The sequence below is a fragment of the Onychostoma macrolepis genome, chromosome 08 (genome assembly GCF_012432095.1).
Source record: "Onychostoma macrolepis isolate SWU-2019 chromosome 08, ASM1243209v1, whole genome shotgun sequence".
NCBI lineage: Eukaryota > Metazoa > Chordata > Actinopteri > Cypriniformes > Cyprinidae > Onychostoma > Onychostoma macrolepis.
In genome coordinates, this window is record NC_081162.1 from 20,557,759 (window position 1) to 20,574,581 (window position 16,823).

General features: G+C 37.7%; 1 protein-coding gene across 3 annotated transcripts in view; it reads right to left on the reverse strand.

Moving 5' to 3' along the window:
• elavl4 (ELAV like neuron-specific RNA binding protein 4) overlaps nt 1-16,823 on the reverse strand; it is a 79,704-nt gene that overhangs the window by 21,411 nt on the left and 41,470 nt on the right. For 2 of the 3 annotated variants that reach the window (XM_058783948.1, XM_058783947.1), the window contains exon 5: nt 6,005-6,108. In XM_058783948.1, the coding sequence (XP_058639931.1) occupies nt 6,005-6,108 (104 nt within the window). Of the gene's footprint in view, nt 1-143; nt 5,275-6,004; nt 6,109-16,823 lie in introns of those variants that run through there. The other variant, XM_058783949.1, reaches the window with a different exon arrangement.

A 16,823-nucleotide genomic window follows, 5' to 3' on the forward strand; every position in this document is an offset into this window, starting at 1 on the left:
TTATGATAATTTTAGAATACTGCCTTCCTGTCGAGGTCGAATTTAGCAATAATACTAGAATACTGTAAGATTTCCAATATATACAGTATATATTTGAAATCTTACAGTATTCTAGTATTATTGCAAGAATAATGCTTCTTTATTAATTCAATTTTTATAATGTGATAATACATTTTATTAAAAAAATTATAATAATTCTTAATAATAATCAAAATAAATACAAGTCATATGGATACTTTTATGGTGCTTTACTGTCCTTTTTGAAGCTGCAAAGCTCCAATCCCAATTTATAGTATATGTACTAAAAAGAATGACCAGTACTTTTCTCAAAATGTCTCCCTTTGTGTTCCACAAAAAGTCATATGGGTTTGAATCGACATGTGGGTGAGTACAGAATTTGAGTACTGTATACAAAATTATGACAGATTTTTCTTTCTTTTTTTTTTGAGCAAACAAACCCATTTTCTTAATTTCCTTGTTGATTCTACGTTTTTGTCTGTCTCGCTCTCTCCCGCTACAGCAATTCAGTTTTTATTCAAGATGGGAAGATGTTTCTATCTCCCTGCCCTTTTAATGCTCACGTCAATTTAATCTGTTCCCATTAATGGTTGAAGCAGCCTTTCCATCTCATATTTTCATTAGTTCTGACATTTGGGCAGCAGAGCCATCACAGGCTGTTACACTGCTACAAATGCTGAGCTAAACATGCTAAACACTCCGCCGTAATCTCCTCAAATCCACTTAAATGGAGAAGGCAAAAGGCATGGAACCCTGGCAGACTCTTCCCTCTCCTCTCCTCTCTTCCCTTCTTTTCTTTTCCTCTCCTCTTTTCTTTTAGCTTTTTTCTCGCCCTGTCAAGCAGCTCCAGATGTCAGATCTATCAACACCCTGTCTGCTGTGAGCAGTGTGTGTGTGTATACACGTATCTCACAGCACAAGGCTACGCTCTTCTCACCCTCAGTGGGATTTCTCCCATCACACCTCGACAGGAAGGCAAAGCCGGAGTTTTGCTGAGAAACGGAGAAGTGTCATGGAGAAGTGTGTGTGTGTGTAACAAAATGATGAGCATGTGGAAGTTGTGACTGGAGTGAAACTCTCACTCTCTTTTTATTTTTCAGCCAGTGAGAAGCAGCTTTGTTGATCTGTTTTCATGGACTTCCTGGATTAGCTGATGTGCTCGAGCGATGGCGTCTCCCTGAACTTGACACTGGCGTTTTGCGAAAGAATATAAACTCATCGTAAACCGCCACAGACGTTTTTCCTCACTTCCTTTTTCTCGCTAAACAGCCTCTTGTAAACATATACATCATCAGCTTATTTCAGCAGGAGGGCCCTCATAAACGCCATTTTTCTTGCTCGGCTGAAAAGAGCAAAGAACTGCACTTCGGATAATTACCCTCTCCTTCTTTTTTCCCCTTTCTCTCGCTCATCCACTCTTAGACGCAGCTGTCTGTTCCTATTAGATGGTCTGTCTTCATCCCGGCTTGATGGGGGGTGGGGTTACGATAGGCTTTATGAGAAGGATGACCTTGGAACACACTTATTAGGAGTTATAAGACAGAGGATTTCATCTCTTTCTTGCCGTATTACAGCAGGAGAGCATCTTTTGAGAGGGCTGGTGCTGGTCTGAATAAGAGGTTTCATGGAGTGCGAGAGGTGTAAAAGAGAGATCACATGAAAGAGATAAAGACATTGGCTTCTCTGACCCACGCTGAGATGGACGGATGGATGAAGAGAGAGAAAATATGGTGATAAAAAGATCTAGATGATTAACAAAGGACACGGTTTGGAGTGACAACGTGTCCTGACCAGGAACGGTGTGATGAAGCGATAAGCAATCAAAGCTCTTCCATGTAAATCGCAGTTTTTGTCCTTACCAGCTGCGACCATAAGAAACACGGTCGCGTGGTTTCTATTTCTGTAGCATAGCCCACTCAACCAAACATAGTCAGCTGATATAAAAATATGTATGACTTGCATTAAAAGCACATAATTTCTGACGTCAAATTGCTATAGTTTCTGTTTCATAGAGGTAAAAAAAAGGAATAAAGAAGGCAGGTCCAATTACTGGAGCAGATAGTCAAAATGTGCTTATCCAGAGACGAACATTGAGAGTAATAAGTAGGTGGAAAATTCAGAGAACATGCAGTGCGAAACGAACAAATATCAAATAAATTATGGAGATTTCAGGAGAGAAACTTCTAATCAAATAACTATTGACAGTTTTAAATTTCCAAATGAATTTATTTTTAGGATCTCGATCTGTATTTCTAGTATCTTGATGTTAAATAGGTGATATTTCTCCAAAGATGCAACTGTAAAACTAGCCGGATGTTGTACCTCAATTTCAAATCAGTGCGGAATCATCACTATTTGATAATTAATATTCATGAGCTATAGCCATCCTTAATTTAAAACCCCTACTCATTCAAAATTCATTCTGGTAACACTTGGTAGCTTCCGTCTAGTGTGAAATTGGTCCACAATCCTTCTTCACATAGCATTTTGCTTTCATTGTGGACAGACACATTGCTTGTTGTTTTGCACTTGGTTTAGACTGTGTGTGAAACAGGAACATCTTTGGTTGTGTCGATTCCATTCATGCTTGTGTGCGCGCAAGCAAAAAAATCAATCATGCGTGAGATGTGCGTGTGAACCTCACAGTGCACAGTAGCATGTGTTTTGTTTTGTGTATGTAGGCACGCTAAGTCATGAAAGACGACTCTTGCTTCATTACTTGAAAGTCTGTGTTTGTTGGAGTGTGTATGTTGCCAGAGAAAAATTGAACATGTTTAGAAGAAGTATGCTGCTCGGCAACATCATTCCTGCAAGGTTTTGACAACTCCCTAACAGACAGCATGAAAATTTGTGTTACACTAAATTGTGCCCTCGGGCCAAACCATTATGTATGCTCACTTCAGTGTTTCAGATTTCAAAACATAATACCATGATACTAAATTCAATACCAGTCTTTAATAATAATAATAATAATCATCAAATTTAATGTATAATAAAATAATATGAATATTAAATTATTATTATAAAGAATGCATTATATTTTAAATGTATTTAATATTTAATAAGTTTTTTTTTACATTAATTCAAAATTCGTAATGCTCTAATATATCAATATAAAATGTTCACATGTAAGTAAGTCTCACAATTCTCATTTGCTAATGTGGTTCCCATAACATGTTGGTTTATTTTGAGTCGGAGATGAATGACAGCTGTGATGACTTGCAGTTCAGTGAGTCAGATGTTAATTCAGTAACTGCTGTGATGGATTGAATAAATGGTTTGTTAGAATGATTCAAACTGATAACTTAGGAGTTTTTGACTGATTCACAGTGCTTGAACTGCAGCCATTTTATTTTCTGCATTGTGTCTTTTTCAGGATTGTGCAGTAAAAAAAGGGCGAGAGGGTAAAAAGAAACAGCTCCAGAGTCATTTGGTTCTAGCCCTAGGACGGGAATAAAATCCTGAGGTGTGTTTGACCGATAAGTGCAGTTTTTTAACATCTGTGTTTATGTGTGTGTGTGTACCGCTGCCTCCCTGGAAGTGTGTTTTGTCACTGAGAGAAGTGCCGCGTGGCAGGAAGCTGTGATGATCGGCAAATACACACAGAGTGAGTCATTCTGTCTCTGATGGATTCTTAGCTGATGCTGAAACCACTACTAGAAACACTGCCGGCCAACACATACACATGCTGCCACTCTGGAAAACGCCCATGTTTGTGAGCATTGTGCTGTGCTCTTTCAAAAACAGCCCTGACAAGTCTTTTCTTTCTCCTCTCTCTCTTTTTTCTTTCTCTTGCTCCCACACACAAACACGCGCGTTCTTTTGCTGTTATGTTAAGAGGTACTGAGCCGCGCAGACTGAGCCGTGTTTTCATAAGCAGGCGAAATCCAATCTGATTAGATTAGGGCGGATGTAAGTGAGAGGTCTGGGATTATAGGCCAGATGAAAACACACACACAGCCAGATTATGCCGTGCGCGTCAGGCAGAATTTACTGTTAAAACCAGCTGCTGCTTCTAAATTTACCACAAAGCGCTGTTGAGGAAAATGGAAGCCATCAGATTGTGGTGGATCTGTCTATTTCACTGCATGATTTAATTTAATAATAGAATAAAAACGAGCAGAATCGAAAAGAATAGAGGAAACCGGACCAGAACAGAACAGAACATAACTCCGAAGAGAATAAAATGGAATTGAATAGAATATCAGAACAGCTAAGAGACAACAAAGAATAAAATCTAACATTAATAAAACATAACAAAACTGAATAGAATGGAAAATGACAGATCGGAACAAAAAACATTACAACAGAGTAGAATGACAAAAGAATAAATAAATTATAATGTAATATGGAATAAAACAGAGTAGAATTGAAAATGAGAATAATGTAATAAGACAATAGAACAGAACAGAAAATGGCAGATCAGAATACTGAACAGAATAGAATGACAATAGAGATGAAATAAAACGGAACATTGCTAAAACATTGAATAAAACCGAAAATGACAGATCACAATACTGAACAGAACAGAATGATAACAGAGATGGAATAAAACTGAACATTGATATAACAAAACTGAAGAGAACAATAGAAAATGACAATGAGTAGAATGACAAAAGGGAATCAAATCAAATAAAACAGAACAATAATAAAATATAACAAAACCAAATACAGTGGAATATAAAATAACACATCAGAACCAATGTGATTTGATGACAATGAAATAATATCGAATAGAACATCAGAATGACAAAGAACAGAACAGAATAATGTGACATTAGATCAGAATAAAATATATCCAGATAAAATTGAAACATCATAGATGACAAAATACCAATGTGTCTGAACAGAATTAAATGGAATAAAATAAAATCTAATAGAACAAATCAAAATTTCCACAGTGAAAACCAAGACACATTTTAGGCGTCTATTTTGCATGTCCACATTATTTCATTATACATGCTATTTCCCTCTTTTTGTGTGACTTCATGATTTGACATTTGGAGATTCATTTACATATCAATTACACTATTTTTCCCTTTTCTTCCTTCAGTTGCTTTCCTGTTTCCTTCTGCATCTTAATGAGTCAGATTTGCCCTCCTCTCTCTTTGTGCAGCCGCGCCTCAGCCCAGCACGAGCCAGTGTACGCCACATGTACTAATCACTGCAGCTCCACTGGCACAAACGGTGACAGGAAGCATTCGGCGAATTGACTGGTGCAGACGTGAGAAATGGCGACTGGGAGAACGCTTCCACCTAAATGAGATGTTGCTCTGTTACCGTCTGTTATCTGTTATGTTTAAATAGGTTCAATTCCAGGTGCGGGTGACCTGTTAACTGGAGAGGTACTGAGAGAACCTTCTCAACGCTGTGCCCTTGAGCGAGAGGCTCTGGCTCCAGGGGGGGACCGCTACTGCAATTAGCGTAATGTGGGTTGCTTTGGCTGAAAAGTGTTTGGTAAACAACAGGCAGGCAGTAACCTAACAACATGAACCCGAACGCTGATCCCAACGTACACATTGAGGTATGCATACAAATACACCACAGCACAGCTGTTCTTGGTTTTTACATTAATTTACTGTGAGTAATCATACAAAAATAATATGTGATTTTAAAAAATGTTAATTCAATTAATATCATTTAATTAACTGACTTAATTAAAATGTCATGCTGTACATTAGCAATGTGTACACACTTAAATTAAATATTTAAAAAAACAAATAATTAAAAGATTTGTATTATTATAGTGTATTATAGTAATATTGCTATACTATAATGTATGTATATGTACATACACACTATCATTCAAAAGTATACGGTCGATAAATTTTGTTTTTTTGAATAAAACATTTATCAGACATGCAGTAAAATGTACTTTTAAATGCAATTCTATATAACATTTTAAAATTCAGTAATTTATTTCTGTGATTGACAAGAAATTTGAATGTGAATTGAAAATAAATCTTTATGGTTTGTGGTTACTTACCTTAATAGTTTTGGTCTGAAGTCTGAGTCCATTTAACGTGTTGATGGCTTTCTCTGCATCTTTTGGGTCAATGTAGTTGACGAAACCATAGCCCAGACTCTGCCCTGTAGTTACAAGAAAGACAGGGAAGGAAGAGAAAAGACATGTATATTAGTTTAAAACATTCAAAGTGCAGAAAGACATAAAACTGTGAAAGCATTTCTTTTAACTACACTTCCTTTCAAAGTGTATCGCTTCTCTTTACCAACCCTTAAAAAGTCTTTAAAACCACTTAAAACCATTCATCACAAGAGCTATGCATACATTATGAGAGAGACGACATTAACACTTAACGATATATGTAGCATTAGCCTGACTAGCAGTGACTAGTTTGAGTTCGTGTTTGGCTAGCGCACATTAAACGAAAGCTTCCGCTGGAAACCTCTGACAGAGTCTTTGGTGGAATTATTTTGATTTAACCTCTTCTAACCGTCTGCTGCTCCTCTGAAGGCAAGGCAGCCATCATCTGCTATTTGACTTAAACAGAAACCCTGCAGCTAAAGGCCTGTGTGGTACTGCTCCCCCCCCACCTTTTTCCTTTTCGTTTTTAAAGATCTCGCCACACAAATGCAGTGGAACTCGAGAACAGCGCTGCACTTATCCTCATTAATGGAAACAGACAGTGCTAAGTCCACAGTGTACACACAAAGTGAATCACAAATGTGAAAGAGTGCTACACCCTGCGCCAAACAAACACAAGCTAAAGCGCGCCAGATACCGCAGGGGGCGAACAGAGAACTTCTCGCTGCCCTCGCTTCAAACGACATGCCTCCTTCTCTTTCTATTTGGATTAAGGAGGATTACCAATCCCTCTGTCGTTCATTAAAACCCCAGAAAACTGAGAAACAGCGATACAGCACTATTCAAAGCCTGACACTGATGTTTCAAAGTTTCTTTAAATATAAATAGTGTGATGCTAGACAGTGTTTTAGGACTCAGGTGCTGCTCTTTCATAGCTTACAGCATCAGCATGAAATAGAAACATTGCCTCAACTAATAGTGTGAGTTTTGGGGAAATTCAGGAAAATAAAACTAGCGCTGTCAAGCGATTAATCGTGATTAATCGCATCCAAAATAAAAGTTTTTGTTTACATAATATATGTATGTGTACTGTGTATATTTATTATGTGTATATATAAATACACATACATACATGTATATATTTAAGAAAAATGTAATGTTTGTTTATTAAATATCTATATATAATATACATTACAGTATCTCACAAAAGTGAGTACACCCCTCACATTTCGGCAATCATTTTAGTATATCTTTTCAAGGGACAATTCTATAGAAATTAAACTTGGATATATTTTAGAGTAGTCAATGTGCAGCTTGTATAGCAGTACAGATTTACTGTCCTCTGAAAATAACGCAACATACAGTCATTATTGTCAAAAAAGCTGGCAACAAAAGTGAGTACACCCTACGTGAAAACAGCTATATGTCGTTTAACCATGCAAAGCCACATGTCCTATTCATCAGGTTCATGTTTTTGTCTGCTTGACAGGACTATACCAATTTGTGTATCTTGTTTTAGAGCAGTTAAAATTTGGTGCTTTGAGTACAGTTCTCTCATACTGACCACTGGATGTTCAACATGGCACCTCATGGCAAAGAACTCTCTGAGGATTTGAGAATTGGAATTGTTGCTCTCCACAAAGATGGCCGAGGCTATAAGAAGTTCGGTAAAACCCTGAAACTGAGTTACAGTACAGTGGCTAGTGGCATACGGAGGTTTTCAAAGATGGGTTTCACTCGGAACAGGCCTCGCAAGGGTCAATCAAAGATGTTGAGTCCTTGTGCTGTGCGTCGGGTGCAGAAGCTGACTTCAAAAAACAGACGCATGAGTGCTGCCAGCATTGCTTTAGAGGTTGCAGAAGTGGAAGGTCAGCTTGTCAGTGCTCAGACCATACGCTGCACACTGCAACAAGTCGGTTTGCATGGCCGTCGTCCCAGAAGGAAGCCTTTTCTGAAGCTGGCTCACAAAAAAGCCTGTAAACAGTTTGCTGAAGACAACCTGGCCAAGAACATGAATTACTGGAACCATGTCCTGTGGTCTGATGAGTCTAAGGTAAACTTGTTTGACTCAGATGGTGTCCAGCATGTGTGGCGATGCCCTGGTGAGGAGTACCAAGAAAATTGTGTCTTGCCTACAGTCAAGCATGGTGGTGGTAGCATAATGGTCTGGGGCTGCATTAGTGCTGTTGGTCCTGGGGAGTTGTGGCTCATTGAGGGAAACATGGATTCCAGCATGTACTGTGACATTCTGAAGCAGAAGATGATGCCCTCCCTTCAGAAACTGGGCTGAACATAATAACGACCCCAAACACACCGCCAAGATGACAACTGGAGTATTCCAAGGAGTGGAAGAGGATCCCAGCAACAACCTGTGCAGCTCTGGTGAATTCCATGCCCAGGAGGATTAAGGCAGTGCTAGTTAACAATGCTGCCCCTACAAAATATTGACACTTTGGACACAGTTTTGACATGTTCACTTAGGGTGTACTCAGTTATTTGGACAATAATGGCTATATGTTGAGTTATATTTAGAGGACAGTAAATTTGTACTTCTATACAAGCTGCACATTGACTACTCTAAAATATATTCAAGTTTCATTTGTGTAGTATTGTCCCTTGAGAAGATATACTAAAATTTTTGCTGAAATGTGAGGGGTGTACTCACTTTTGTGAGATGCTGTATATTAATATAAATATAAACACGTAAATATTTTCAAAATATATACTGAATGTGTTTGTATTCATACATAATAAATATACATAGTACACACACATATATTCTGTAAACAAAAACTTTTGATTAATCGTTTGACAGCACTAGTTTAAAACAATTTTTGCTGTTAATTCTGTTTACGTTCACAACATTCTCAGATGTTTCTTTTAAATTGTTTGCTAAAAGAAGCTATAATGAGACTATTGTCTATGGCATAGCCCTGTTAATTTGATATTGAAATAATTTGGTTTGAATTCATATTTAAGCCTTTTGTTTGCAGATTTTATTTGATATGAGAAATATCAGTGTGCTTTCTATCAATAATATTTATGTATACACTACTCTATACTATACATTGTTCAAAAGTTTGGGATCAGTATTTTTTTTCCAGCAAGGATGCATTCAATTGATCGAAATTGATGAACAAAGTCCAAAAGAACTTTACTGTCAAAGAATCCTAAAAATGTAACAATTTCCTCAAAAATCTTAAGCAACTGTTTTTAACATCGATGATAAGAAATGTTTCAAACAGCAAATCAGCAGTGATTTCTGAAGGATCATGTGACCTTGAAGACTGGAGTAATGGTGCTGAAAATTCAGCTTTACCATCACAGGAATAAATTACATTTTAAAATATATTCAAATAGAAAACAGTTCATTTAAATTCTAATAATATTCACAGTATTATTATTTTTTACTGTGTTTTGATTAAATAAATGCAGCCTTGTTGAGCATAAGAGACTTCTTTCAAAAATAATAGAAACATCTTACCAACCCCAAACTTTTGTACAGTAGTGTATTTATGTAGTTGTGAAAATTCTGGACATGTGCTGTGCCGAAAGCGATAAAGTGTGTGTGGGAAAATAGAAATGGAAAGGTTAGTGTAAATGAAGTGTGTTTCCAAAGCGCTGTCATGCAGAACTTCAGCTCTGGATAATGATACATTCAGAGAACACACCGAGAAAAGAAAGACACTGAGAACTCTCTCTGCCTAACCTCTCCATTTGTCTTTCTCTATCTCCACCATCTCAGCTGTGTTCCTTGCTCTTCTCCCTTTGTGGCCCAGAGCATTTGGCCCCACGTTGGCATGCCCCGTATTGCCATTTTCATTGTGTGTATATGTGCGTGTGGGTGGATGTGTGTGTTTGCATGATTGTGTGTTTGAGCGTACAATAATGGGTTCATAAAACAATCTGTTTTGTAATGCCCCTTTGCCTGATGGCATTTCCATAACGTCGCTAGCAGTTGTTCTTGCCTCCTTTGGAGTTCTTGCCTGAGGATAAGGTGAGGCCGACCAAGGCCACTGCTTCAGTCAAAGGGATTTCTCCCATCACTATAACACACACACACACACACACACACAAACACACACCCACACACCCCTTCTCCATCACACAGCGGTGCGACAGTGGAGATCTCAGTGGGGGACCAGAACCAGGCTGTTTGCAAAGAAAAAAGCACCAGCGCACACACCTACGTACACTCGGGTTACACCGATTGTTGTGGAACTGAGTCATATTCTTAATATTTTAAGAAAATTAAAAGACGAACCCCTTAGTGAGTTCATTAATTATTAATTTAAGTGCATAATTTCATTATTAGTCTTTGTAGTCTGTGACAATACAAAGAATAAAATCATCCTGCTTTAAAGAAAGGAGGCTGCGAGTTGTTTTGACAATCTCTAAGGGCCTTTTTTTGGCTAGGCAATTATTTAGCTAATTTAATTTCCCTGCGAACAGACACATTAACAGAACCTTAAACTGATCTCTATTAAATATCTCATATCTCATCTGTGCTCTGTAACAAACTGCAGAGGCACAACCTCAAAGAAAACATGCAATATTACAGACATGCACACATGCGCATAACTCCCTCTATATAAACAACTTACTGCTGCACCTGCGTATGGACATACTGACTTAAATGGGTTGAATTATAAAATGCAACTCTGCAGGGAAGGTTAAGCTAGCTAAAGTCTCACAATAAGCACGCTAAAACCTGCACTGAAAAGTTACATCTTCAAATTCTTTAAACAGAGACAGATTTTTTTCTATTAGGGAGCATTACTGTTACTCCTTTAAAATAACATTTGTTTTCTCTTTCATGTGAATTTTTATTTGAAATGTTTTGATTTAGACATGTTTTATTCAGAGTGCTTCAATACTCAAGGGTTTGTAACTGAAGTGTTCATAATTTATACTTTTATAACGATTTTACACATTGTTTTAGACAAGAAACGTAATTAAAAATTTACTTGAGCAATTTTTGGTTGTGTTGATTGATATATCTAGTGCAATAGAACTGAACTGCATTATATATTTTTTAAATGTACCATTAGAGGGATTCTTCTGTAGTTCACAGCATTGACTGAGAAAGATTTTCTTTTATATGTTAACAAAATTAACATTATAACTTAAATGGCTGTCCTTTTGAAGGGCTGTTTGTTCCTGCATGTAGTCTGTGCTTTTTTTTTTTTTTTTACGTCAGTCTATGAAAAGACTGGGCATCCATGGCCATTGTTTCGAGGCTTTGCTGTGTTTTTCAGCATTGTGTGCCATGATCATTGTGTTTTCAAGACGGTGTCAAGTTAAAAATAGTTCAACTCAAAAATGTGTCTTGAGACCACTTGCATTCTGTTCCATTTTGTCTTTTTTGAAGCTGTTTTTGAACACAAGGATGCATCCTGTGTACGGCCTGTAAGAAGCGACTGGTGAACCCAATTATATAGGGCTTCGGTAAAGCCTGACAACCTATGTGTTCTTGTACTTCTCACAGACACGTGATAAAAATCAATATCGCACACATGACACCTATACATGAGTATATGTACTCTGTACTGTATATTTGGAAATGCATATGTGGTATACACACCTACACACAGCATATAAAATTCTGTTCACACAACCAGATCATATACCCACGCAGAGACAGCACATGAATACAAAGCACACACAAACACAATCTCTTCGGCACAGCCAGGGTTACCTACAATGGACAGCAGCGTAGGTACCGGAGAGGGTTACAGTCAGGGCTGCCTCATGAATTTATTATTGAGGGAAGTGAGAATCACAGAGAATGTTTCATGGCAAAGCCAGCGCTCTGCTATCCTGCATCATACCTATTCTCTGAATATTTCATGTCATGTTTGATCTACAGAAGTGTGATTATATTTTGTGCTGTTCTGTCATTAGCTTTTAGAGCCGAGTGTGCTGTTTACATGAAATCAGAAAGAATATTCTCTTTTCTCTGGTGGAAAGTAAGATGATCGATATACATAAACTGTATAAAATGTGAATTTGCAACAAAAATGATTGAAGATTTTGACAGAGCCCATTAGAAATATGCCATAAACATCAAATGGCACAGCAAAAGAGAATTACCTCTATGCTGTTTAATTAGTATAATGGTTACGTTAACTTATATATTTTAATTGTCAATTAAAATTGAAACTGAAATGATGCATTGTGCTTTTAATGAGCTTTTAATGAGTGCGGATCTCCATTTTTCCAGCACTTTCTGTTCCCCAGCAGGATAGACGTGCAGTCAGATTTGGAAACACTGGAAAGGCTTTTTCAAAGACAATGCTTAACACCAATTAAAAGGATATTTTTCACAAATAAACAGCTTATGACTATTAGTGTGTAGGCTCCTGATGGGTTTTTCATTGCGATGGGACACGGCTGAAGCCGGAGCGTAATAGTGATGTGCAAAAGCTTGATCGAAGCTTGTGTGTGGTTGTGTGTTCTGTGAGTGTGTGGGTAAATCAAAGAGTATAGGTTTGGCTGGTTAGCATGGCCTATTTAGCCCCTGCTGGTAAGTGCTATAACTATAATGTCTGGATCCTAAGAGCATCCTTCTCCTTTGAGAACATTTCAAGTGTATCCATGCATTTTGATGAAATAAAATTGTTTGCAAGCAACACAAAAGTTTTGGGTTGTTTATTTATTTATTAAAGAAATCTCTTATGCCCTCCAAGGCTGCATGTATTTATTTATTTTTCAGAATTCTTTGAATATGACGTTCAAAAGAACACTTTTATTTGAAATATAGAATTTTTTGTAACAATGTAAAACTGTCACTTTTCAAAAAACCTAGAAGGTGTCCAATTTTCTAAGCTTTTAAAAAGTATGAAATGGCACATTATTTTAATATTTTGGTCTCTCTGTTCTTTCACTTCACAGTTTAGGATAGTTGCTTGGTGTGCATTCTTGTGGTGTTGACAACCAATCGGCATAATCATTTCCTGCAGATCCAGAGCAATGTGTCCCATGAAGAGCGAAGATAGCCGATTACAAATCACACACTTCCAGGGGGTCCATCGCCAGACGAGCATCTGCCATTGAGACGAATGGGAATTCTAACGGATAACAGGTATTACAGATCTCCTGCTGTATGACTTTATAACTTGGGTGCATGTTTTTGATCCAGAAAATATGATTCATAATATGCACAGCTGTATTTTTGTTCCCAAGAGATGTGTTGTCTTGTTTGTGAACCCACGGTGTGTGTGCATGAAAAAAGTATCATTAGCTGTAGCATCGCTACACTGGAGTCACGAGGACCCAAAACCTCTTTCCTCTCGTAATCACCGTCTCAGTGATAGCGAGGATGAGGAAGATGAGGAAGGGCATGCGTGAGCTGCCCCCTGTCTGGGTCTCTTTTAGCTCTTGAGGAACACGCTGAGTTAAATGGGAGGAATGAGATGTTTCTCTCTCTGTTAAATTGAGGCTGTTTGGAGTGAGAGGCTCCATTTGGAGGAGTCGTATTTGAACCATTACGCCTCTTACCTCAGCAGCAGGAGTCAGAGTGTGTGAGATGATAAAATGAGTGTGTGTCCAGTGGGTGTCCTTCCTCTCTTTCTCACGCACACACTCATTTATACGCTTTTACTTTATGGTACATATCATTTACAATAACACACTCGCACACACACGTATTCCTCTGTGCTCAACATCATTTATCATCAAAGCTTTGCACATGAAAGATATATTTGACTGATTTTCGCTGTTCTGCTGCTTGGCAGTGAGCTAAAAGTCTTCACGCTGGATTCTCGCTAATTTCCCCCTCTCTCTACATCAATTGTTGATACATAATTTAAAGGCCCAGTGCTTCCATTGATTGAAAATGAGATGAACATCGCAGCAAACACAGCACTGCCTCCAGCAACACCCCCCATCCAAACCCTCCGGCAGCCATGTTGTGCCGACAGTTACAGTTCCCTTAAGCTCAAATCAGGTGGGAAAGCTGAAACTAGCATTCGTTTGGGAGAGAACAGCAGCGCAGACACAAGATGACAGCTCAACGAGCATGTGACGCTAACCCACCTTGATATCACAAAGCTCTCTGGCTACAAACAGGAAAATCTGTTTGGTCAGACTTAAATTTAGGCACATTTAGGATGTGGAAGGCAAAAAGAAAGAAAGGATGAAAATCCATTTCAATTTGTCAAAACAAATGTATCACTGCTGCTGCTTGCTTGACATTCTGCCCTTGTTGCAACAGCATCTTGGGACAGGGACATGTCTCTGCAGTAAAAGACATCTCAAAGACATTTTTTGCTCCTTTTTATGTAGTATATAAATACACAGTTGCATCACTGAGGTCATCGTGGCTTGTGTAATGCCGGAAGATGGCAAGTACGACCGACTTTACGGCTTCTTTTTAATTAGCTTAGTGATCTTCCATCCAAAGAGACAAAAGCTGACTGAAGTGTAATTAGATAATGTAAGGTGCAATGAGATAATCTCTATTCTTAATGCTGTTTATCGTTGCATCTAATAGCCTTAATTCGACCCATTTGTACATAAAACACTTAAGGGATGCCTAAGTGCTCTCTCCCAGACAAAAGCATCATTCTGATTGGATTTGCATTAGAGATTCATATTTCACTAAGAGGTTGTGTAAAACCATTAGCTTACCTCACCTTGCGCAAACTTAAGGCCTTTTTCCTTGTGTACCTACTTGCTGTGTGTTTTACAAAGTAAATATTGTACATCTACTTACAGATTTGGGAAATGATATAGAAGGTGCATCAGAGTGAAAAATAATAAAGGTAATCGACAGATGTTTCAAATAAGATATAAAGTTCCATTATGGGATACTAAATCTCATTCTGAAATATAAAGTTAAGATGCACACTACCTTTCAAAAGTTTGGGGTAGGTAAGATTTGATCAAAATGGCTGCCTTTATTTGATATTACAGTAAACACAGTCAACTATTACTTCAATTTAAAACAACTTTTCTATTTTAGTGTATTTTAAAATGTCATTTATTCCCTGTGATGAAAAAAGCTGAATTTTCCGCAGCCATTATTTCAGTCTTCAGTGTCACATGAACTTTTAGAAATCATTCTGATATACAGAGTTGGTGCTCAAGAAACATTTCTTTTTATTATCAATTAAAAAAATTCTTGTGCTGCTATATATTTTTGTGGAAACTGACACTTTTTTCATGATTCTTTGAAGAATAGTAAATTCAAAAGAACATGATTAATTAAATATATATATATATATATATATGTGTGTAACAGTACATAATAATGTCACTTTTGATCAAGTGAATGCATCCTTGCTGAAGAAAAAAGTATTCATTTCTTTTACGAAAAAAAAAGCTTACTGACCTTACTGAATTTTACTAGTAGAGTAATTGTGAGATATAAAATCAAAATTACTGTATGAGAAATAAAGTCACAATTAAGTACAAAGTTGCAACTGTGAAATATAAAATCACTATTTATTTCAATATTTTGGGTCACATTGTGAATTATATGAAAATGAAGATATTAGGGCTTAGATTGAACATTTTGCGTGTTCTGTTTTCTGGAGAAGCGAAGAACTTTCTACAGAGTTCTGCAGACAACGATGCTGTGAGGTCCGACACACTGGTAATGTCAGCCGATTTTATCATCTACCAAATGTCTATACCAGCTCACTCCCTAATACACCCTATACTGTAAAACTGTGCGTCTGTATTTTGCTGTGCCAGGCTGGCGACAGCTGGAAGACACAGGAATCTCCCGCCCCCGTTCTCCCACTCTGCTGTGCCGGAGCCTGCGGCGTGCTGGCGTGTAGCCTGCAGTGTGTGGGCTGTCTGGGAGGAGTGTGCATGTGGAAACGAAAGGAGCCCCTGTAAATCTGGGACACCCCAACGAAGCAACGTCAGACCCCGCATATTAGATGACAACACTGGCAGCCACCCCAGGGAACGCTGAGATCCCACGCTCTCTTGGAACTGCTGGAGCTGCATGGAGCCAGTGGCTAATGCCAAGCTAACCGCAAGGTAATGTTTGTGACTAACCTCAGCAGCACTTCGTAGGCTAGTAAAATTGCTAGGGAAAACATGAACAATAAAGTTTTCAGTACAACTTAGAAAGAGCATTAATAGAAATATTGGCTGGATTTGTTGCAATTTAAGCTACATTCTGGATCATATGGATAAATGCTGACTCATTCAGTTTAAGCAAAGCTCTAAATATTTTGTGGTTGTTTTTTCAGCTATTTTTATACATGGGTATTGCAAGGACAGGACATGATGAAAGAAATGGGGGGATAAGTTCGTGAAATGATGCAAACCAAATTCAAACTGGTTCTCCTATTTAATTCCTGAAACTTCAATTCAGTTTATCAATTTGAATTAAGGTACAGTAGGAAACAGGATGCAGAATTTCCATTCAAATTTTAAAGTAAAATAGTAGATTGGAAATTTACACAATTGTGTTTAACTAAAAAAGTTTTTGTTTTTTGCATATTTCATCATATTTAATAAATTAACTTTTGTGGAACAGGGTGGAAGGCCACTTAATTTCCCAAAATGCATTTTTTTTTTTTTACAGTAATTTCCTCTTCCTGTCATTCCAATTCAAAGTCATACTCATACTCACAAATGCTAAAAGGAAGCCAAATCTTGAATTCTGAATTTTGCCCAACCTAGTGTTGGCGCACAAGAGTTAACCACAAGGCCACGGCTCAAACACACGTACATGATTGCTTAAAGAATGTCAGCAGCAATTGGAGAGAAAAAAAAGTGAAAAGAGAGAAAATAAAGT